Source organism: Mercenaria mercenaria, chromosome 17 (assembly GCF_021730395.1).
Source record: "Mercenaria mercenaria strain notata chromosome 17, MADL_Memer_1, whole genome shotgun sequence".
NCBI lineage: Eukaryota > Metazoa > Mollusca > Bivalvia > Venerida > Veneridae > Mercenaria > Mercenaria mercenaria.
Window position 1 is genome coordinate 32313324 of NC_069377.1, and position 25331 is coordinate 32338654.

The 25331-nt window shown below is 35.0% G+C and overlaps 1 protein-coding gene across 2 annotated transcripts; it reads left to right on the forward strand.

The window, feature by feature from the left end:
* The first annotated feature begins 1454 nt into the window (after positions 1-1454).
* On the forward strand, positions 1455-24670 carry LOC123537586 (forkhead box protein N4-like). 2 transcript variants are annotated; one of them, XM_045321405.2, is made up of 8 exons: positions 1455-1596; positions 6213-6294; positions 7114-7920; positions 10284-10326; positions 11747-11939; positions 13071-13324; positions 16360-16462; positions 17191-24670. In XM_045321405.2, the coding sequence occupies exons 3-8, from the start codon at positions 7130-7132 to the stop codon at positions 17343-17345; spliced, it is 1539 nt and encodes a 512-aa protein (XP_045177340.1). In that variant the 5' UTR covers positions 1455-1596; positions 6213-6294; positions 7114-7129; the 3' UTR covers positions 17346-24670. The 2 variants fall into 2 exon arrangements, with proteins under 2 accessions (XP_045177340.1, XP_045177339.1); XM_045321404.2 differs by lacking the exon at positions 1455-1596 and adding an exon at positions 5759-5810.
* Positions 24671-25331: the final 661 nt, after the last annotated feature.

Genomic DNA, 25331 nt, shown 5'->3' on the forward strand with positions numbered 1-25331 from the left:
TGATTGGCAAACTGAAGTCACGTGGCATAGGAAAACGAAAACGAATTTAGACGGCGTCGCCGAAAAACCATCAAATCACGCTTTTAGTAGTGTTGTTGTTATGTGTGCCCCGGTTATGGATATTTAAAACATGTTTACCGTTTCCAAGAACAACAAGAATGGTAAATAAAAAATGTACCGGAATCGTCAAGTCATCACATATGAAAACAATGCATTTAGTCGTCGTGTAATGTTTTTTTAATGCAAGAATAGCGACAATACACGTTTGTTTTGTGTATTAACGCCTGCAGAAGCCCTTGGGATATGTTTGTGACCTCGACCTTCGGTCTCGGTCACAAACAATCCTGCGGGCTTCTGCAGACGTTAATACACAAAAAAACGTGTATTATCCCTACATAGGCGTAGGAGCCGCCCCCCCACCCCAAGCTGGGGGGGGGGGGGGGGGGGAGGGCAAACTAATAGTTTGCCCCCCCCCCCCAAAAAATAAATATTATATATTATGGAAAAGAGATATAACTTGCAGTCTTATATAACATTTATTTAGTATCATATAATTCTTTTCAACCTGATTTCTGATTTGCATTTGGCCTTTCCTTGCATTCTGACTTGTCTCTTTCCGTAAGGTGAGTACTGAAACCTCGTACGCGCCGAAGACTGTTTGATTATATTTTAGAATATAATATCAAAGAGCTATAAAAATAAATGTATTTTATACTTCTTTGATAATATCGAGCGCATCTCTACAGTTCCGGTTTAAGCGTCTGCAAAAACGATGTAAATATTTAGCATGTTCACGCATGTAAACGTTATGTATTTCCGTTTTTCATAGTCTATTCAAGAGAGATACTATTTCCAGGACTTTATATCACAATTAGACAAGAATGTTTCCCATTGCAGAGTTGGTGTAGCCGTTCTGCGCATAATGTGTATAATGTGCATAATATACTGACTAAAGGTTAGGGTTAGAATCACCATGGTTACAAAATATATACATTTAAGGTATTTTTGTTCAAATTTACGGCCCATTTGGCCCCTGGACAAGGCTTTGTCATGAATGCACCGGGGATCCCTTGCCAGCCCCCCCCCCCTCCCCAAGTTTATCTCGCTCCTACGCCTATGACAATAGTGGTGCTTGCTGACCAATGTTACGAAACAAAGGAAGCAAACACATTACCACTAACAATTGTGAAGGATAAAGTGTCAGTTGAGCGGATAGAAATAAACACGGCTTTTATTTGATATGGGTAAACAAACTAGTTATGAACAAAATATATGCATTTTATTTAGTGACAGAACGAACAAAACTGTTCAATTGCCCTGCTTACAGGTTACCCTATTCCATTATCTCAGTTAAAATATGTATAAATTTGCATGCTAAGTGTGTAATGTTTAAATCATGTTTCCTGTATGTATGATGAGCCTAAATGTTACACTCCGCACTTTAAAGTAAATAATAATCATTTATATAAAAATAACAATTCACTTTGTCTGACATGACACTAATTTAAAAAAAGCGTGATGATTTAAGCACGTTATCTATGCGTTGAAAAATGCAGTCATAAAATAGAACGATGGAGAATATCAATGTCCATACAGGTACGGATGATCATTTAAAAAAGATATTTATTAATAATTATCTTTTTTCTTCTGTTTTTCTTTTTTTTCTAATAAATATCTAATATCGCGGTAACTGCCGACTTACATTTTTCTGCCCTTGAAAAGACTGATAAAGAACTGCTGCATTTATTTGTGATTTTACCTTAGAACAGAATGATGTAAAATAGCGCAATAAATCAACATTCATTTACAATATCTGCTTTATAAGAGAACGATGCAAAATGGCGCGGTGCATCGACACTCTTGTTCATGATATCTGCTTATAGAAAAGAACGATGCAAAACGGCTCGGTACATCAACACTTATTCACGATATCTGCTATAGAAGAGAACGATGCAAAACGGCGCGGTACATCAGCACATATTCACGATATCTTTTATAGAAGAGAAAGTTGTAGTATGACGTAGACATCAACATTCATTCACGATATCTACTCTAAAAGAGACATCATTCACGATATTTGCTTTAGAAGAGAACGATGTAAAATGGCGCGATACATCAACATTCATTTACGATATGTACTATAGAAGAGAATGACGAAGAATGGCGTAGAACATCAACATTCATGCACGATATCTACTGCATCTGCATCAATGTACGATATCTACTGCATCAATGTTCATGCACAATTTTTTCTATATCAATATTCATGTACGATATCTACTACCAACATTCATGCACGATACCTTCTATATCAACATTCATGCACGATATCTACTATCCACATTCATGCACGATATCTACTAAATCAACATTCATGCATGATATCTTCTACATCAACATTCGTGCACGATATCTACTACATCAACATTCATGCACGATATCTACTACATCAATATTCATGCACGATATCTTCTACATCAACATTCATGCATGATATCTACTGTCAACAGTCATGCTCGATATCTACTAAATCGACATTCATCACAAGCTGGCCAATCAAACTCGCGCTAGGGGGATTACATATTACTTAACCCGAGGATGGAAAAGTGGCTTTGTTGAAACATGCCAAACATCTTATTTATACGTCGTTACCTTCGAATGTATGGTCAATATGTGAAAACAAACCCCATTGCGACCCTCTAATTGTGCACAACAAAGCCACGCATCGAATGTTACTCTACATTGACTGACTGGGTCAATGTGTATAGCCATGCTGAAAGTGGTAACGGAATTACTTTGTTGTTGGATGTAACAACTTATATTAGCGTAAATACTTTGGAAATGGCGGACTTGACATTTTTCAGGCAGTAGAAAACAACATAATTCTTTTTCAAAACTTTAATTTTTTGGATTTTGGTACAGAAATAAAGGCACCTTAGGTGCAAAATGTAGGTGTGTGTGCGCGCGTGTGTGTGTGTGTGGGGGGGGGGCTTAAACGGGGGTTACGGAATGTCAGTAAGGTAGAATGTTCCTGTCCTTGTGTCCGATCCTGGGGTTCCACATACTGATGACCAATATTTAAAACAGACATTGCAACAAAAATTTTACAAGATGATCATTATATATTTTTACATAGATGTGCCCAAGAAGGAACATTTCAACAGTTAGTGTTTTAACTTGTGCACGATATCTACTCCATCAGTATTCATGCACGATATCAACTGCATCAACAATGATAATATCTACTATACAAAAGAGAATTAAGAATAGTACGTGGGGTAAATCAGCATTCATTCATGATTGTGCAGAAAGGTGCATTTTCATCAGCCTTTGTGTGTGATTGAACGATAAATTTGAGTTGTACATCAGCATTCATTCATGACTTCTGCTCTTACTAAGGTTTCTTTCATACGATATCTAGAATGTGTTAAATCATTAGTTAATTCCTTCTTAAATGGTATGGATTGATTCTCTGAAAATGATAGTATGGTGGTTCAACATTTATCCAGATAAATGAGGCCCCATAAGAGGCTTCTTTTAACGTAACAGGTCTGAAAGGCCATTTTGAGATCGGGACCAGAATATGCTTTGCCTTAACTTATGGGAAAAGTTGCAAAACCACAGGTAAAACATTACTGTTAAGTGTGTCCCTCTTACTCGAATGTATTGCCATTTAGGGTAGTGGACCCGTAATAGCAATGTTTAAAACAATTGCATTGTCTTGATACAGTCTTAGGGTTAACATTGTTTCTCATTGTGTTTTTGATTTTTAAACAACTTTTACCGAGTCGGTTTTTTTTTTTTAATTTGTATAATTTATGATATTTCCTCAAGCTCAAATAGAGACAAATTTCAAAGTGATGACCACTGTACAAAACGTTCGCTGAGAATTCAATTTACCGTAAATCAAAGTATTCATAAACAATTATATATAAAACACAATATTAAACTATCGAGAACATTTTTCTAGGGAGTCTAAAGTAAAAGGATTTAATCGGACAGAAATTTAGCCCCAGTACTGAAAACGTATGGCCGAGTCATGTGAGACTTTTTAAATTTTGCTCTCTACATTCAAAAATAACCATGGGGCAGAAGTAAAACCTACCTACATTTCTTCCACAATATGTAAACTAAAGGGTAAAGGCGAAATAAAGAACCGTTTTTACCGCATGTAACTCAGTATTTTACAGATGTCTGACCCTGCACCCTTCTGTATAAGAGGGCATGAAACAGCAAGACATGGCTTATCAAATGATACATTTCTGCTTTTGTACAATAAATCAATAATAAGTCTTGAAAAACAGTTTAACTTACTAGAAAAAAGAAATAAAAAGAAAAAATATTTGGTTCTAGTGCAGCTTGAACCTACGCCCTCCTGAAAAATTAGTCAAAATAGGTTTATGGAATTGAATACTCTACGATAACGGGTCCATTACCTATTCGGGTGAGCTAGATACTGCAAGGATGTGGTGGGACACGGTCCCGTGGATAGTGCGTAAAATGCTGTACATAACTGAACTTGAACACTATAAATTGTCAACCTTTGAATTGATTTCCATCTTAAAAGAGCGGAAAAATGAAAGGTCTGATAACAATGAAACTCTGATATTTTACAAGTAGGTCTTAACCACTATTTCATGGGCAACGTCATAATCTATCTTGGCTTAGCACGGGTACAATTGCTGAATATCTTCTACCTGATACTAAGTCAACATTATACAAGTCACTGTTCAGTCTCGTGGCTGTATTTAGAGAGAGACGGTCCCAGGGCCTCGATTAACACGTCCCCAGCGAGCTTACATTTTTCGATAGTCTAATATTGATATTTCATTCTTTCTGAGAACAAACCGGCGACAAATCTTATAATAGTGATATTTATGATGGCTGAAGTGAAGGGACCAACGGGCAGTTAAATACAAAAGCTTATTATGTATTTTATTAATAGTTGAAAAGATGACGTTGTGTCAAATATTCAGGGACTCATGAACTTCCATCCTATCACTCAACTAGTGATACATTTTTTTCTTGCATACCGTATTCTTCAATTGATAGAAGAAATACAATAATCCGAACGCTCTTCTTTTAAGCACTATTTCATTATAGTAGCGCATGAATTTACGCATTCATTCATACATTACAGCACGAGAGCCGTCTTACACCCAAGATTGTACGATGAATGCAAGAAAAGTTACGCTTGTTTTAAAACTGTAAGTTTCAACCGTAAACTCACATGTACCGGTGCATAGTGTTAATACTTATTATTGTTGTCATTTCATATGAGGTAGATCTAGATCATAAACATTTATTCCAACAAATCGTGATACTTTTTGGGTTAAAAAAAAACGGACCTCCTTGTTTTACAGTTCAGAAAATGTTATTAATACTGAGCTATATTTTCAGTTTCGACTTCTCATTTAATCTGCGGGCATGAATGGTTTCATTTGTCTGAAATGCGATTGCGATATAAGCACTTTTATATATTACATCGGGGTAACTTGGGAGACTTGCGCGTAATGACATACTGAAGTTTATATTTTGTCTTTCTACAATAGATCTATTATATAGAATGTGTTTTTTTTTATTCATATTTTAATTCTTTAGAATTGTTAAAACCACGAACATAACTCTATTTATGTAGATCTAAAGAAAAATCTCAGTTATAATCATTATTTCTCTGACCCCGACTTACGGGCCTCTCTTTTTCGTAAATTGACGGAGAAAACCGTGGAGATCCGAACAACTATATTAACCAATGAAACCCGTTTCACACGCACGTTACGAAACGAAGAAGGAATATCGACCAATTAGCTGTAAATATGATCCCCTCACGGCAGTATTCGTACATGCTCAAAATTATTTCTTAACCAGTATTGTAGGGAAAAGCACGTTCATTTATTTGCATAAACTTTTGGGTCCGCTTCTTGGTGAATTATTTCGTTATCCTTTGCACTAATTTTGAACTTTTCCGAAGCACCTGTTCAATTAGGCACAAAATGGCCGACTTTCCAAATATGGAAGTTGATATGATTAGGTTGCCATGGTTTAGCCAATCAGCAGAGCCCCTTTGATACTTCCGACCAATCAGAAGTTACTATTTTGAACGTGTTACGTTTCTTTGTTATAACCGACTTACTACGAATACTACTACTTCCTGTGAAATATTTTGATAAATTTTCAAAAAATATTTTTTCAAAACCTTATTTCTGATACAGGATTAATGACAGTTGTAGCAGCAAGTAACAAATTGTATATTGATGTAAGGATGATGCTTATTTCGCTGGAAAATTAACACAGGTTAGTGTTTATTTCACACTTCCAAAAATTGTACATGTCGAAATGAACAACACCTGTGTCGTATGTCCAAGTTTTGCCTTGTTTGTAGTATTCACTGTATGAAATTTTAAATCTTGATTTAGGTTTTATTCAAGACAAGGGAGCATGCTTCATGCGTGTACTTTGAAGTGTGGGGGTTGGGGAGGGGATTGTATTCGATATGTTCAGTGTAATTCTGAAAAAGAGTTTGCAGGCACTGTCTGTCTCTGGTCTGGGTAGTCATAATTTGAATACAATTCTGATAAATCTGCTTTCATATGCAGTTTGTGTGTCCAACTTGGCAGTTGGGGAACCCTTTCGAGCATAGGCTTGAAAAATTATGTTACAAGCAACATGTTCATACGCTTAAGGATCACTTTTGTGTCTCGAATAAATGACAAACTTATAAATTGTTCTTAAGGTTAAATTTGCTAGAAAATAACAATCTCTGAATAGTTTGAAAGTTGGAACTTGGAAACTAAGGTAGAACCGATATACAAAAAGTGTTGCACATTTACCCAAATTATGTAGGCTCTGTAAACAGATTATAATCATGTGCCCTTAACACTTGTTGGCTTAACATGATGGCTTTTTTAAGGAAAGCAACCACCCAAAAAATGTAAAATAATGTAAACATCATATTTGTTGGATTACCATGCTTTCCTAAATATACTAGGATTATAGGAGTCCTTACTACTATCGTGCTGAATGTTCACTATAGTTAATTTCCTTTGTATGTATCTTTGTAATTTTTATGCAATGAATCATATGTTTTAATTAATATTCTGTTTATTTTTTTAGACATTCACCTAGAAATATGATGACAGCTATGGATTTCCTTCCAAGTGACCTGGAACACATGAACACAAACTTTCTCGATATGATCGAGAATGAAGTCAATTCACAACAGATTTTAGACATAGAGAATTTAAATTCGGACAAACTAAATGATATCCTGAATGGAGATCTCATGCAGGATTCCGCGTCAATGGACTTTGAGGAGGATGTTAATAATTCTAATTGGTTTCAAAGTTTACAGTGGAATGATTCGATGAAAGTTCCGCAAAGTTTGATTGACGCTTCAAATGAGGTTGAAAATAATAATCCGAACTTGTTAGTCAATCCACAAAGTGTTCTTCCTGTTCACTCCGCGCCTCAGGTTCAGAAGACTAACACACAGCAGATGAATCAGTTAAATGCTTGTAATGGAATTGCTGTGAAGATAAATGGACAGGATGCAGTCCTTACGCCAACTCAGCATCCACAAATTCAATATGTGACAGTGCAAAATGTTGTTTCATTAAATAATCAGCAGTTAGGATATACTGTCCAGCCAATTACCATTTGTCCACAACAGAACATTCAAAATGTCGGGACAATTACGTCGCCGTCCCTAACATCACCAGTGCTAGTTGAACACTTACAAAATGGACTGCATACACAGCAACATGTAAATAATAATAATAACAATAAAGTTGCATCACACCAGAGACAGCCAGAAAAAGTGTATCCGAAACCAGTGTATTCATACAGCTGTTTAATAGCTATGGCCTTAAAGAACAGTAGAACAGGAAATTTACCTGTTAGTGAAATCTACAATTTTATGATGTAAGTATCTATAGCATGATCAGACCTTATGTCATGAATCAAATTAATTCTTTGACAGTATATGTTTTGTTGTTGGTTTCTTTTTTCGCCAGTGAAGAAGCTACCTGTACACTGTATATAGTAAAAGGAGGAAGTTCAAAGCAAGGAAGTATATTTTTTCCCCAGTTTGGACGGGAAATCCCCCAAATTTATTGACTGTCGACATACAGGGATTTTTCTGTTTTATGTTGAATATATACTTATTTAAGTAAGGCACAACAGTTATATTTTTGAACAATAAGTAAAATGTCATACAACATTTGCAAAAAGAATTGTGTTAAGATTCAGATTTTTAAATTTAGACTGTTTCAGTGAAGTTTGTGGCATTCCCATACCGATTGATGAAAAAAACCCACACTTTTCTAGAAGTTCCAAACAATCACAGGTCACTATGTTGCTTCTGACACATTGAGAAAATTTTCAACTTTGAACTTGAACCCATCATATTCATGAGGTTGTATTTTTCCCTTTGTCTATAATATTATGACATATTGGAAATCACATCATTGTGAGCATGATTAGGTAAAGTTGATAGTTAATTAACCTGTTAATGTGCCTGTCAGAATGGTCCATCTGTCCCTATCTGGTGAATCATGGCAGGGGTTCTGATAACAAGTCAATTAACACATTTACATGTGATGTCATAAACCAATTATCACATAATTTGCAGGGCTATAAACTTGAGCCTGATTGACAGGTTGTAAATAAAATAAAATAGAACTTTATCACTTCAGTTCAGTTCTTTAATTTGGCATTGACTTGTGTGAAAAGTAAATAGCCTGCCTTTAAATGTTTGAAAAAGATTGACTTTCAAGTTAGTAAACCAGAAAACTTGCAAAATTAGATTCAGTGAGATACATATTGCTTAAAATATTAGATATTTATATTGCTTTTTATAGAATTTTTATATATTTATTTATTTAACAAATGTTTAAGAAAGTAAAAATTTGTTTTTAGCAGTGGTAATGTACAAGGTTGTTTTTTACTGTGATAGACAGTAAGACTAGTCATATATAATGCAGAGAGAGTGGTCTTGCAATTTTGAATTAAAAAAAAAAAGTGGTTGTTTATAATGTCAAGCAAGAAGAAATATTTAAAGAATTAAAACACAGTAATATAAAAGTATTAGTAAGTTAGTAACACAGATTACAAATACGTGTGAAAAGGAATTCCTAACATATACCTAGTTAATTGCAAAAAATGTCAAGTAGTCAAATATTTACATTAGTAGCTGAGAGCTGGAATAAACATGCAGATTAGAGATCAAAGGGCTATTGATTTCTGACAGATAAGTTATTGTAAGAATTACTGTTATTGACAAACACCTTCAGGCAAACTATTTTCTTTGTTCTTTAGTCATAATTTTTTATCAATGTAGTGTAACTGGAATTTCCCAAGGCTATATACTAAAATTCAAAAGTTATATTATGTAATATTTGCATATTGACAACTGAACATGTTTTTGATGAAGATGTCTTGTCCAAATGAAGTTCAGTATATTTTTTCAGTTTTAGTCATGTGTTAGTGGTACAATGACTGGGTCCGTTACTGCTTAGAAAATAATAACTTAATTTGTAACATCTAAAAAGTAAAATAGAGGAAAATCTAGTCTGGCTACCGACTAGATAATCTTCTTTTTAAAAAAAAATAATTCTGTAAAAAATTCTGACTTGGCTCTGATTATCCTCAGGAGTTAGCTCCTCTGAACAAAACACAGGCTGAACACAGACTAGGGAAAAGCGTGCTAAATAAATCATTATTTTTCATCAATATGCTGCACTAAAAAAAAAGAAAATGACTTAGCACAGTTGTTTTGGTATGTATTACATCTATGTAGGTGAAACTAGAAAAATACATGATGTGAATTATTGGTAAATTTAGACATTAAAACTCAATTAAAACACAACAGTTAACTAATTAAATTTTTAAATTGGTTGACAAAATCTGACGGTTATTGTGAATATATTTTAGGGTTGTCATTGGGAGTAGTTGGTATTTTGAATAATGTACCATGAATATTGTTGTAGTTAGATTTGAAATACATGTACAATTGTAGTGAGTGGCAGAAACGAGCATCTGTGATGAACATTTATTACCATTGCAAAAAATTAAAAGTACATGTTTGTAAATAGAGGTATATAAGTCAACTATCGAAGTGTATATAAGTAAGGAAAACAAAAAACAATGTTGAACTTCACATTATTAGTAATTTATAGATTTCTTTTATTTTTTTAAACCTGTATAATTATGTACATGTACAGAGTAATAATGGGGCTATATTTTTAATTAGTACCTTTAAAACCTTTTTGTGCTATTTTTTCCAGTGATAACTTCCCATATTTCAAGACTGCCCCAGATGGATGGAAGGTGAGTTGAAGTTAAGTTTAACATGTTAAGACTGTAAAAAGAATTGAAATTAAAGGCACTGACATTCAGATCTTATGACAATATCAGAAAATTATTGCTTAATTTCTTAAGAAGGCTTTGAAATTTTATGTTATGGAAACACATGAGAATTAGTTTTTGTTCTGATTTTCTATTCAAAACTCAAAAGCATTTGCAACAGGGTTTTACAGTTACTAGCCATAATTCCTAATATCTAACGGTGATTAGGTATGTATTCCTCATTTATTTAACTGAGGTGTCCAGGGCTTGACTCTGGCATGTTTTTTTTTTCTTGATTTGGCATTTTTGAAGATAGTTCAGATGTTCTAATGTTTATAACATGACCAAATTTCAATTTTAAAGAAAGAGCATTTTTAGTCAAAATCTGGAGGTCAGTACCTTTAATGGATAGTGCGTAAAAATGTTTCAATGACTGGTTAAAGCAATAAAATATAATTAAGATGTTTATATTTAGTAAAGGTGCTGCATTAAACTGGACAAGTTTAGAATTATCACTTCTGTAATAAACTTGAAAGGTTTAAAAACTAAATTTTAAAAATCATCACTTCTGTCCAATCAAAATGCCTATAAAGTAGTCTTTAAGTACACCTGTTGCTTTTTGTTGCATGGTTATGTGATTTTGAAGGGCCAGACAAAGACTCTTGATAAGTTTGCATATTTACACAGGCGCCATATGGTAGCTGATCAATAAATGGGAGTTTTATTTCATAAATAGGGATCATTTCACAATAGTAGGGTAGTGGTCCTTTGTAATCGTGAAATAAAGTATACAATACAATCCTGCCTTGTGTTTATCTAGTTACCATAGCATTAATTGAATTTCAAAATCGTAATTGTGAAAATATACAATAAAAATTTAAAATTAGATGAAAAGAACTTTTATATTTTCCAATATCTGGTTAGGAAATTTATATATTAGCTCTATGGTTGAACTGTTTTTGTAAAGGTGAAATAAATGTCAGTATTATTCAGTACTGGTTTATCTCCCTTTGGTATAAACTGGAAGCTTTCCTGGTATAGGCTTTTTTTTTTCTTGAGTTAGAAGATTCAAGGCTTTCATAAATTATGATAATGAAAGATGGTTTGGACGAAATTAATGCACATTACCAAAAAGTTTGGCTACAGGGGCAGAAGATACTTAAATCTTTAATGTATTCGGTCTCGAATACAAATGTAGATGCAAAAAATCATTTCCTACAGCGTGTAAATAGGATATACTTTAAAATGAAACAATTAAATGCTGAATTGCATCAAACAGGCAGTTTGATTAGATTATTCTTGACAAGATTACCGTCGCCATTGTAACATGATATATGCAAACTTGCATTTTACAGAGCTGCAGCTTTTTCATGCCTAATTTGTTTGTTTATTTTTTGTCTAGAACTCGGTGCGACACAATCTGTCGTTGAATAAGTGTTTCGCCAAGGCCCATGATGGAAAGGCTAATGGGACGCATACGCGGAAGGGCTGTTTATGGGCTCTGAACCCAGCCAAGATAGAAAAAATGGAGGAAGAGATTGTAAAATGGAGGAAAAAGGACCCTGAATCTGTAAAACTCAGCATGTCAAAACCTGGTATGTATTCATTGATGAGTGAAAGACGCTGCTAGAAAGGCAATACTTATGTCTTTTTTGAAGGTCCGAAACACTGTCAATCGCTGAGCATGTATCAGTTGGAGCGTAATTGCATTTTAGATATGCATTTGAGTAATTGATTTTTAATATTGTTTAATTCCGCTGTATTAATTTCAAGCGTTTTGCAGCGAGATAACAAAAATTCTGCCTAAAAGTTGGGCCTCCGTGACTGAGTGGTTACGGTCACTGACTTCAAATCCCCACTCATCGTTGTGGGTTTGAGCCTCTCTCTGGGCGTTGGAACTCTTCATGTGAGGAAGCCGTCCAGTTGGCTTATGGAAGGTTGGTGGTTCTACCAAGGTACCCGCTCGTGATGAAACAATGCACGGAGGGGAACCTGGGTCTACCTCCACCATAAAAAGCTGGAAAGTCGCCATGTGACCTACATGTATAATAAATTGTATCAGTGCGATGTTAAACCCAACAAAATGAATAAATAAATCTACTTAAAAGCATATTTTGTGCACATGTTTTTGGGGAAGGGAGCTGAAAATGTCTGATACAGCCAGAATTTTGTAATATTAAGTTTCAGGTGTATGTTATCTAGTCAGTAGTAGAAATTATAAGCCCTTGGTCCATAAGACAAAGGGCAAAAGTTTTGATTATTGACTGGCAAGTCATTCATTAAGCATATACTGTAAATCATTTAATAAAACAATCACTTGTGTGTGCCCATCAGATGAATTGTACTGAAACTGTAGACAGTTTCGCTGATCTTACACAGAAATTACACATACTTATGAATGTAAGGTGCAAAGGGTATGGTACTTGGCATTGTGTGTTAAAGCTTGCACCTTTGAAGATAAAGTACATGACCACAATGCAAGTCTGGAAAAATTAATCGCAGGTGGATCAGTCAGGCTATATCTGGGAATCCACAGCCCCAGTTTCCTGTATTAGCTTTATTCTCTATGCCAGTTTCACCAAATGAATATATAAAAAAAAATTATGTAATAATATAATCAAAATTGTTTCAGAACTAACAAGTCCATATGGCGCATAACTTACAAGGACATTTGTGGGAGCAAATTCAAGTATTTATCATGACAGTGTCTCTTGTTTGTTTTGCAGAGAATTTGGAGTTGATAGAGCAAGGTAAGGCAGGGCCTCCCAGGGAGTCTAATGAAGTGTCCACTCCAGTCAAGAATGAGCCACTAACTCCAGTGAAGCAGCAGAGACAGGTTCAAACCCAGGTGGTTCATCAGCAACTTCAGCCTCACCTGATGTGTAAACAGGAGGCTGCCGTCATGGTTAAAACTGAACCTGAAATCAATGTTACCGATGTGAATCCATTTGACCCATCACTTCCTGATTTAGCCATGCAGGTTTGTAAATACATACATTTCCAAATGGAATACTATGAAGGGGTTACTAGTACATTAACCTTTAGTCTGCTGGCAGCAAGTGATTCTGCCTTTGCAACTAGTGCAGACCAAGATAGGCATCCGTGCAGGCTGATCTTGGTCTGCACTGTTTGCTATTCAGTCAGTAAATTTTATGTGAACACCCCTTTGAATAATAAATGGTATTGTCCAAATTGAATGATGGACCAGTCCATTTTAGAAATTTAGCAGGCTAAGGGTTAAAATAGAGAAGAACTTGCTTTCAACTAGTGTCTGTAACAATGTTTTAGGATGATTTCTAGCTCGACTATTCAAAGAATAGTAGAACTACTGGACTCGCCCATGCGTCAGCGTCCCGATTTGGTTAAGTTTTTGTATGTAAGCTGGTATCTCAGTAACCACTTGTGGGAATGGATTAAAACTTCACATACTTGTTCACTGTCAAGATCTGACATGCACTGTGCAGGTCCCATAACTACTTTGCATTTAGTCAAAATTATGCCCCTTTTTCGACTTACCAGTTTTTGGTTAAGTTTTTGTATGTAAGCTGTTATCTCAGTATCCACTAATGGGATAGGATTGAAACTTCACACACTTGTTCACTGTCATGATATGACATGCAGTGCAAAGGTTCAGTAACTCTACTTTGCATTTTTACAAAATTATGCCCCTTTTTCAACTTCGCAGTTTTTAGTTAGATTCTTATATGTAAGCTGGTTTCTCAGTACCCACTAATGGGAATGGATTAAAACTTCACACACTTGTCCACTGTCATGAGCTGATAGGCACTGTGCAGTTTTGCATTTTTACAAAATTATGCCCCTTTTTAGCTCACCTGTCACAAAGTGACAAGGTGAGCTTTTGTGATCACGTGGCGTCCGTCGTCCGTCCGTGCGTTCGTGCGTAAACTTTTGCTTGTGACCACTCTAGAGGTCACATTTTTCATGGCATCTTTATGAAAGTTGGTCAGAATGTTCATCTTGATGATATCTAGGTCAAGTTCGAAACTGGGTCACGTGCCGTCAAAAACTAGGTCAGTAGGTCTAAAAATAGAAAAACCTTGTGACCTCTCTAGAGGCCATATTTTTCATGAGATCTTCATGAAAATTGGTCAGAATGTTCACCTTGATGATATCTAGGTCAAGTTCGAAACTGGGTCACGTGGGGTCAAAAACTAGGTCAGTAGGTCTAAAAATAGAAAAACCTTGTGACCTCTCTAGAGGCCATATTTCTCAATGGATCTTCATGAAAATTAGTCAGAATGTTCACCTTGATGATATCTAGGTCAAGTTCGAAACTGGGTCAACTGTGGTCAAAAACTAGGTCAGTAGGTCTAAAAATAGAAAAACCTTGTGACCTCTCTAGAGGCCATATTTCTCAATGGATCTTCATGAAAATTGGTCAGAATGTTCACCTTGATGATATCTAGGTCAAGTTCGAAATTGGGTCATGTGGGGTCAAAAACTAGGTCAGTAGGTCTAAAAATAGAAAAACCTTGTGATCTCTTTAGAGGCCATATTTCTCAATGGATCTTCATGAAAATTGGTCAGAATGTTCACCTTGATGATATCTAGGTCAAGTTCGAAACTCGGTCACATGGAGTCAAAAACTAGGTCAGTAGGTCTAAAAATAGAAAAACCTTGTGACCTCTCTAGAGGCCATATTTCTCAATGGATCTTCATGAAAATTGGTGAGAGTGTTCACCTTGATGATATCTAGGTTAGGTTTGAAACTGGGTTACGTGCGGTCAAAAACTAGGTCAGTAGGTCGAAAAATAGAAAAACCTTGTGACCTCTCTAGAGGCCATGTTTCTCAATGGATCTTCATGAAAATTGATCAGAATGTTCCTCTTGATGATATCTAGGCCAAGTTCGAAACTGGGTCACGTGCGGTCAAAAACTAGGTCAGTAGGTCGAAAAATAGAAAAACCTTGTGACCTCTCTAGTGGCTAATTTTTCATGAGATCTTCATGAAAATTGGTGAGAATGTTCACCTTGATGATATCTAGGTCGGATTCAGAAGTGAGTCACGTGCCTTCAAAAACTAGGTCATTAGGTCAAATAATAGAAAAACCTTGTGACCTCTCTAGAGGTCATATTTTTCAATGGATCTTCATGAAAATTGGTCAGAATTTTTTATCTTGATGATATCTAGGTCACATGTGCTCAAAAACTAGGACACTATGTCAAATAATAGAAATAACGACGTCGTACTCAGTTCAACATCAACACTGGGTCATGTGGGGATAGGTGAGCGATTCAGGACCATCATGGTCCTCTTGTTTGACTTTCGTATTCATTCAATTGACAAGGCTGTTGAATAGTCGAGCATTGCTGTCATCCGACAGCTCTTGTTAATGAAAAGTCTGATAAAGTAAATGTTTAAGCTTGTAGATGTGCCAGTGAGCAGTGCTTTTACTGTGCTAAAATCCCTGCATCAGTACAAAATGCAACAGTTAGCATGAGTGAAAATGACTAATTAGAATTATTAATTGAACAAAATAGCATGTCATATATAACTTTTGAACATGGACAACAAATAACCAGTATAATGCTCATTTGACTTCAACTAGAGATTGCTTGGCTGCAATACAAAGCAGAGGCTGCCATTCAGTGAGAGGAGATATGTATGGTAATTGCAAGGACTGTTGCTTGTTCTAGGTTTACATGTATTCTCTCGGGCAGGCTCAGTCATGGGTTGATACCCAACCCCCATATGACATCAGCTTTGACTTTTGTAATATGTGTAAGCTTTCCAAATTAGTCACAGCTGTTTGGAACCCCACTTGGAGTGTAGAATTCTTCATGTGAGGAAGCCAACCAGCAGGGTTACAGGTTTATGGTTCTACTTGGGTGCCAATCCTTGTCTGAAAATGATTCCCGGAGTATTAATTTGGATCTTCCACCTCCATTTAAATCTGGAGGTTACCATACTTGTGACTTAAATTGTGTTGTTGTGACTAAATCAACCCCTGCAAAATTTTGTGTAATCTAATCATCACTGTCTCATCTTTTCAGCATGGTGGTGGTATGTGGGAGGAGGACCTTACCATAGGTGTAGGCAATCCAAACCACCCAGCAAATGTATGTTCGTCACCTTTAGTCTCGCCAACTATCAGTGGTAAGTTTGCACCTTTTGTGTTGTGAGTTGATAGGTTTGATATTGTAATAATAAAGGAATAATGTAAAAACAGTTTTGTAGTCATCTTCCATAAATTTTAAATGAAGACCTAAGCATATGTGGTTAATGGTACAGAGTCTGTATCTTGTGTTGTTTGGAGCCTTGGTCAGGTAGTTATGAGAGAGTCATCTAGCTGACTTGCTGAAGATGGTGCTAGATCTGATGGTGTCCTGTGCCTGTACAATGAATGCTTGGAGGGGCATGTTAGATCTTCTTGCATCTTTAAAAGCTGGAGAATCTGTATATGATTCTGCCTGTGTGCCTTAAAACCCATACACAAATTTGTTTGTTTGTTTTGGGTTTAACACCATTTTTCGACAGTATTTCAGTCATGTAACGGCAGGAAGTTAGCCTAACCAGTGTTCCTGGATTCTGTACCAGTACAAACCTGTTCTCCGCAAGTAACTGCCAACTTCCCCTTATGAATGATCAGAGGTAGAGGACGAATGATTTTATACACAGTGTCTTTTATCAAATTGTCACGGAGAAATTTGGTAATCAGTAATAGTTGTTTGAGCTTGATTTTGTGAATAATAAAAACTGGTTTCATACATAAATGGGGTGGAGTGTTGAGAAGGGCCATGTGGACAAAATCGTCAAAAACCAGTTTAAATTGTGTCTTGGTAATTTCCTTATATTCAAATACGAATTTATACTTTCTGTTTCAGGCTCAACACAGTACCATGGCAATATAACTTACACATGTACAAGTCCACAGATCTCCCACAGTCCTATCCACCACAATGTTACGCCATCAAAACTTTACCCACAAACCCCCACAAAGATATATCCACAGACGCCGTCCAAACTGGTGCTAGCGTAGTATACTGTTGTACAATACCACAATACCATATTCAATTTGATAATAGCATGAAGCTACATTTAAATTGCCGAGAAATCCTGTTTTGGAGAAAGAAGTAAATATGTGATCTGATTATATCCAGCTAGGCTATACCATATTGATGCTGCGTTTAGCAACCTCCAGCTTGTAGGTTTTTGGCTGTCTCATCGAAAATAAAAAATCTGAAAATGTTCAAAGCAATGGCTACTTAAATATACTTCACATTTACCACATTGCTTTTAAGCTATTTCAGCTTAATAAATACTTACATTTTTCAGTTTCTTAAAATACTTCAATATAGTGCTAAAACTCTTATAATTGCGCCATGAGAAAACCAACATAGTGGCTTTGCGACCAGCATTGATCCAGACCAGCCTGCGCATCCGCGCAGTCTGGTCAGGCTCCATGCTGTTTGCTTTCAAAGCCTATTGGAATTGGAGAAAGCCACTATGTTGGTTTTCCCATGGTGCGGCTCATTTATATTTTATGAGTGTTATGGCTGTTGGAATGTAATGATTGTTTTTTTATCAACACATTGTGTTTTTTTTTCTGCCTGTTAGGTAGGTTTTGAAAAATGATTGGGACACTAAACATAGCTCTAATTTGGTATGGCCTTATTTTGAAAGGTTCTGTATAGTTTTATCAATTGAAAAGAATTAAAAGTGTAATTGGTTTGAAAGGTACCTTTTGAGTAAAAAGTCAGCATTTTACTCTCTTCTTAAAAATGTTGCGTATTTTGGAAAGACATTTCTATTTCCATTGTAGTTCATTAAGACATGTTTGAATTTAAACATGTGAGAGGGACATTCTCTGTAGACTGTGTTATTGTTAGAAAAATGAATATGGTATTGTTTGTTTTTAAGGTCACTGTTAACTATGTACAATGAAATTTTCGTGTGATATCTATATATAATTGTTTTCAACGAAATTAAGTAGTCAGATTAATATGTATGTTTTTTTTAATCAGTGATACTGCAGTATGGATTTTATGCTCTAGATGTATATGAGCTGTGCCATGAAAAAACCAACATAGTGCGTTTGCGACGTTTGCATCCGCGCAGTCTGGTCAGGATCCATGCTGTTCGCTTTCAATTCCTATTGCAATCAGAGAAACCTTTAGCAAACAGCATGGATTCTGACCAGACTGCGCGGATGCGCAGGTTGGTCTGGATCCATGCTAGTGGCAAATTCACTATGTTGGTTTTCTCATGGAGCAGCTCATTTGTTCTCTGGATGTCTTGTAGACTAAAATTTTGTAGGAATATTAGATTCATTTTATTGTCAGTTGTAACGTAACTGTTGTTTTCTTAGCCTGTGTTTGATTTTTCCTGAAATTGCTAGTTCTAATCAAATGATAAACGCCATTTTTTGAACAGTTTGCTCAATTTTATGTCAAAATTCCAGTTGCCATGGTTATTCAGGGATCAGGGTCATTTTTGATTTTCATCTTGATTTACTTTCATCCACATTCGTTCTCACTGACATATTTCATAATGCCAGTAGAAATGCAAGTTCTTTTACTTGTTGGCCATACAAGGCTGGTTAAAATGAGGAAAAATTTCAATAGGAGTAGCCACCTTTCAAATACACAGAACCCGAAAAAAATGTGTACAGTCTTCCTTGTTTCCTGCTGAAAAGCCCTGTTTGATCTGGTCACTTCAAAAGTTAAAAATTACTGGTAACTGTTGAATTTGAAACAACCACCAAACAGTCAGAGCAATGATTCTATTAAATAAAACCTGCATTTTTACTGGCATTAAATATATTTCACACTTGAGCATACAAAGCCTGTTGTTTTACAGGCTCTAATACATAAAATCCCATTTAAAGTTTGAAATTTTGTACATTCCGGTATTATGTAGAGTTTTTGGGAAAGTTTTGGATAAAAGTAATTTTTCTCAACATAAGAATGAAGTTCATTTGTTTCTTAGGTCAAAGTACAAGTTTTTAGTTTACCTGTTTGCTTATTTGGGTCTTGGTATAAGAAAAGTTATAGCTAAATATTTTATTTCCTGAAATAGTCTTACTATGGAGGTAGATGAATTTTTACATTGTTGAGAAACAAATTGTTCTTAATGCATATTGAAGATTGCATTGGTTTTTTGCTTACAAAGATAATCATTGTTTTGTTTACAGCTTAAATATTTTATTTGTGTGTGTTATTTTTGCATTAATATTATACACAGAGCTTTTTTTTTCCTTCTATAGAAAGGGACCCTTTCTCATAGATGATTTCTTTCAGATCATGTATTTATCCTAAAAAATTGACTTGATATCAAGATCTTTCTTCCAAATTTACCAATATACCGAGGTATTTTTTATTTAAAGTAATAAGAGCAGGCCCCTCTTTTTTCCTTTGTGAAAAGCACTGTGATTTATACATACCGGTACATTGTTTCTATGGAATCTTCAATATTAAAAAGTGAGCAAAATATGTGCGGTCAAGAGATCAAGATTTTTACTGAACAAATGAAATTTTTGTTTGCTTTAAATTTGGCCATTATGTCAAGATTATATTTCAAATTATTGAAATGGTGCTTGTACTGATGTAAACACTCAGCAGAATTGATAGTTTAAAGAGAAAAATTATATCATAATTATGTCATTAGCTTTTAGTCGAAAATGATGAAAAAATCAAGTTTTCTGATCTTACAGAATTGAAAGAATATTAATGATTGTTAAATTTTTATTTGAGGTGATTGCAAACTGGAATGCAACTTACTGTAGGAGTGTGTTGTAAAATATGAAATCAGTCTATTGCAGATTCTGAAATATAAGGGAAGTAAAAAGTTCATGTGTAGGAACCCTATTTCCATAATGATCAGTAACTGCTAAAATTGTTTTAAAATATATACCATAACAGGAATTCTCAACCGATGTTAGTAGTTACAGCAAAAATTTTATGAACGTGTACACCTGCATTTGGAAGGTTCTGAATCTTGACAAAATAGATCTGAGATGCTTATTTGGTATATACAAAAATCCTAATGGGGGCAGGATTATAAAATATCAACCTCTGTGAAGTATTGTTACCTTACAGGATTATAATATCAACCTCTATGATGTAAAGTTATCTTTTAGGATCTTAATTACATGATGCAGTAAGAAATTTTGAATCTGGAAAACGCCTGTACATCATTTAACAGAATTTATGATTGCCTTAAGTAAAGATGAGCCGCGCCATGAGAAAAGCAACATAGTGCAGCAGTCTGGTCAGGATCCATGCTGTTCGCTTTCAAAGCCTATTGCAATTAGAGAAACCATTAGCAAACAGCATGGATCCTGACCAGACTGCGCGGATGCGCAGGCTGATCTGGATCCATGCTGGTCGCAAAGCCACTATATTGGTATTCTCATGGCGTGGTTCAAATGATGGTCCAATTTTCATTCATATCTTAACATGCTGTCACATTCATCAAAAGAAAGAAAAGAACACATTATGTTTGCATGTTTTTATAATAGCTTTGCTTGTGTACATTCATTCTTTATAGCGATCATATCAGTACAAAGTACATTTACAGATATAATGATGATAACCTTTGTATTATATTATAAAGATATATTGAAATGTGTATTTTTCTAGTCCACAATGTGTTCAAGAAGTACCGTTTTCCATTTTTTGTGTGTGATACAGATATACATATATAAAGCGTATTCTTTGCATTTTTGTATTGGCAGCATTTTAAGAAGAAATTTGCAGACTTGGTGCATTTTTTTAAGGAATAATTTTTTTTCCTCGTATATATGTATATTTTTGGTTAAAGAATAGAGTTATGTACTGTTTGTAGAAATTTAATGTTGTTAAATTTTGTCACAATGGATTTTACTGTTAGATGTAGATGTTTGAAAAAAAAAAAAGAAAGCTTGAAATTGGAAATGATTTCAATCTCATATTTATATAGCTCTTATATGGCAGCATACTTTGTACATATAATAACTTACAAACAGTTGTGTGTAATCTGTACCTTTTTTTTTTACATTATATGTACATATTGGCGATCTTTTTTGTTTTAATATATATTTATGATTATATCTGCAGTGGGATAGATCTTCAATCATAGATTTTTATAGCAGGTGTGAACTACTAGTAAGAGAGTATTGTTTGGTTGTTAGAAAGGAATGAAAGTTTAGATTGTTGGTACATCATTTATAAGATATGGGCCACACCATTAGAAAACCAACATAGTGGCTTTGCGACCAGCATGGATCCTGACCAGACTGCGCAGATGCGCAGGCTGGTCTGGATTGATGCTGGTCACAAAGCCACTATGTTGGTTTTCTCATGGCACGGCTCCATTATGGCTTACTTGAGGAAGGACAGAACTCCTCTTGGACAAAACTTTTTTTTATATGTGGGCTAATTCCCTTCATTTAGAATTTGAAGGTAGACAAAACAGCTCCTAGGAAAAAGTCAATGTGGACAACATTGAACCGTTATGACAAAGTCCCTCTCATTGTACTGTAGAATAGTAACATTTGACTTGAGAGGGGGTGAACATGGATTATCTTGCCTGAAGAAATCAAGGGAGGGGTTAAGTCCCTCATGCACGATGTTTTAGCAGGAAGGATTTTTTGTCCACTTTGATGTTAATGAGATGGTTTATGTCTGGCCTTCTTTTGAATTTAATTGTATAGTGTTCTTACATGAATGTGTCTTAGTGGTCAGTCATACTCAGAACATTTTTCCTTAAAGCAATATCTTCTATCTTGTATGAAAATTGATGCAAACTGCAAAAAGTTCGCATATTTTTGTACATGAATTGTTGGTATATTGTTCGAAAACTGAGGAAAAACTGATGCACTGTGTATTTAAGGATTGATCCATTAGAAGTTATGTTCAGCTGATCTGGCAACATGGCTTAAGTACATAAGTGTGTGAAGTGGCTCTGAATCTGACTGTTGACTTCTGTAATGGTAACTTGAAATGATAAAAGCAGCATGCCGCTAGATTTATGTTTTAGTGTTTTGAAATTTAGAATTGTAAATAAGAAGTGTAAACATAGAATATGATTCTGTTCGTTTTTGGCAAAATTAATTTTGATTTAGGGAAGTTCCATACCCCATTCTTCAACTGCAATATAAACAGAAGGGTAATACAAAACATATACCATTGTTTAATCTGATTTTTTGTCTTTGAAGTGATTGTTATTTGATACCTTTAAAGTGTGTCAGGAGGCATTCTGCAAACATTTTACAAAATTATGGTGTTCAGTTAGGTCCATTGTTGTTTGGCTATCCGTGTGGATTAGTAAGGCAGAGATTGTAATGCTAAGACGCGAGAACATGATGCAAAAACATAAGAATACAGTACAACAATGGTGATACTAACATGGAATATTCACATAGTGTTTTTATGTCTTTACATTGTTTATTTTTCGTGTCTTTGCAAGGTGTTTTCATATTTGTTACCCAATCTATCCACAGGTCATTGTGGTGTAATATGGCCTGGGGTTTTTTCAGGACTGGTCTTGGTTTCAGGCTTTGGCTGAAAGAATTTTCAGGCTTTAGAACGCATATTTTCAGGTTTTTTGTTTTTGACTGAATCCCAGGTCTGAATTACCCTAATAATGAAGGCCTTAACAGAACACCATACTCAGCTTACTCAGCATATGTTCTGTATTTAGATTACTAATAGGTTATGAATATTGATCAGATGATTATAACTTAAATGCTTTCTTACCATAAGGCTTTCAATGAAAAATATCAAGTATGAGGCGTGAGACATTTGTAAAATGGCAAAATTTTGTGATCTCAGTGAGTGTTGCGTGAGTTATTTATTTTGTTTGCTTTGTAGACCGTTATTATTTTTTTTTGTATGAATGATGGACGTGCCTGTATAAGATACAGTTTCTTCTATTTATAGACTGAAATGACAAGATAAAGGATCTTTCAGTATAGTTGTGGCAAAATCAGTGATTGTATTAAGTGATTGTTTAACATGGCTAATACTACTTCTAAATTTGTATGAATGTATTGTAGAAGTAAGTAGACATGAGGTTGAAAACTTGTTCCTTTTTGTGTGTAAGAATTTCCTTTATACTGCTGTACTGTACTAAGTGTTAATCTGAATTGTGTTTGTGGGGTGTCTACAGTTGAATGAAATTGGAACTGAAAGATTTTGACTTACATTTTAAAGACATTCTGTCATTCTTACATTCTTACGCACATTGCTTTTAAAATACATATATAAATGGGTGCCTTATTTAATGTGTTCTGTAAGCAGTGAAGACATATTGCTGGTTTATGACCTATTCATTGTAAGTTTGAAAGAAACTGCAAATCTTTCATTAGTAATTATTATATGTGCCACGTCATGAGAAAACCAACATAGTGGCTTTGCAAACAGCATGGATCCTGACCAGACTGCGCATCGGCTGTTCACTTTCATAGTCTATTGCAATTAGAGAAACTGTTAGCGAACAGCATGGATCCTTTCGAGACTGCACATATGAGCAGGCTGGTCTGGATCGATGCAGGTCGCAAACGCACTATGTTGGTTTTCTCATAGTGCTGCTCATTATGACTTTTTTGTATAAATTACAGGAAAATGTTTGTGCTATTGACAGTCTAATGTGGGACACAGGTTTTCTTGTCTAAAGTCAAATAATATTGAGAAAAAAGTGTCCAAATATATTTCTGTTGTCATGTTGTAAAAAGAATTGACTAAATGGCTTGCAGGGAAATAGTCCAACTATTATGCCTTGGAACCTTGGGTAAATAGTTTGGACTATTGACTGGCAACTCATTCAGTAAGTGTATACTTAAATGAAGTAGTGATGTTTTCACATTTATTTGCAAATACTAGTATTCGGCAAATGGTAAACTGAAGAATGATATAGTCATTGAATTATTTAAAAAAATGCAACCCTTCTTTCACAAATAATTTCTGAAATGAGATAGATTTTTTACCATGCATTTTTGATTATTCAGCAAATGATTTCTGTAGGAAAGTGATGTTGCTCTTTGAAGTGATATAGTTATGTAATATACATGTGTAGATGTGAAAATTGTAGCCAGATGGATTAAGACTGGATTTTGTGTTTGTCTGATCTTTTTTTTCTTTCAGAAACTGTGTATTGTTCTTTCCGTGTTGAAGAAAGATATTTGTTGTGAAATGAAAGTGAATGTAAAATTTATAGTGGTTAAAACAAGAAATTGTTGGATATATTTGCCATTTAAACGACATGAAAACTTGTATTGAGAATACAGTTTTGTGTTTTAATACAATTCTATTTTGTTTCTAGAGATTGTAAAGCTATAACACTGCCAGAAATATTTTGATTAAATCGGTGTGTATATACACTTAACATTGCCTAGTTATGTTATATCTTAATTAAATATCTTAAAGACTTCATTTTATGGGAAACATATTGTTGTGCCCCCACCACTCAGTGGAGGGGTCATATAGATTTGGTCTTGTCCGTCCATCCAAAAAATAGTTTGTGATGCGCCTAGCTTAAAAAGTATTTGATATAAATTGATGAAACCTTGCATGAGTCTCTCATTTTCTGTCTGGCTCCAACCCCTATTTCCAGAGTTATGGCCATTGAAATAGTAAAAATGCACATTTTCACTTGGTGACCCGCCTAGCTAAAAAAAAGTATTACATATAAATTGACGAAACCTTGCATGAGTATTTATCATGATAACTTTCGCACCTCCTATTGTTAGTCTGGCTCCGCCCCACTATTTCCATAGTCAAGCATTGGCTGTCTTATGGACAGCTAAATGGATCTGATTGAAAATTAAAATAGTTGTTCCATATCATCACCCACATCATATGACACAAGGGCCATAACTCTATCCAGCACCAGAATAATGACAGCTCTTGTTCAGCAGGATCTCTTCAATAAATGCAGAGTTATCGTCCTTCTATTATTTTAAAGTTGATAAACTCTGAGTTCCACATAACAAGGTAACATATTGATGGAATACAAATATAGTTACTATTGAGTGGTGGTGCACATG

Bases quoted from the DNA above. Each gene is read 5' to 3' on its own strand.
- LOC123537586 (XM_045321405.2), top strand. From the start codon at position 7,130: ATGATGACAGCTATGGATTTCCTTCCAAGTGACCTGGAACACATGAAC. The intron at 10,327-11,746 runs GTGAGTTGAAGT...TTTTTTGTCTAG, and splicing joins CTGCCCCAGATGGATGGAAG to AACTCGGTGCGACACAATCT. The intron at 13,325-16,359 runs GTTTGTAAATAC...TCATCTTTTCAG, and splicing joins TTCCTGATTTAGCCATGCAG to CATGGTGGTGGTATGTGGGA.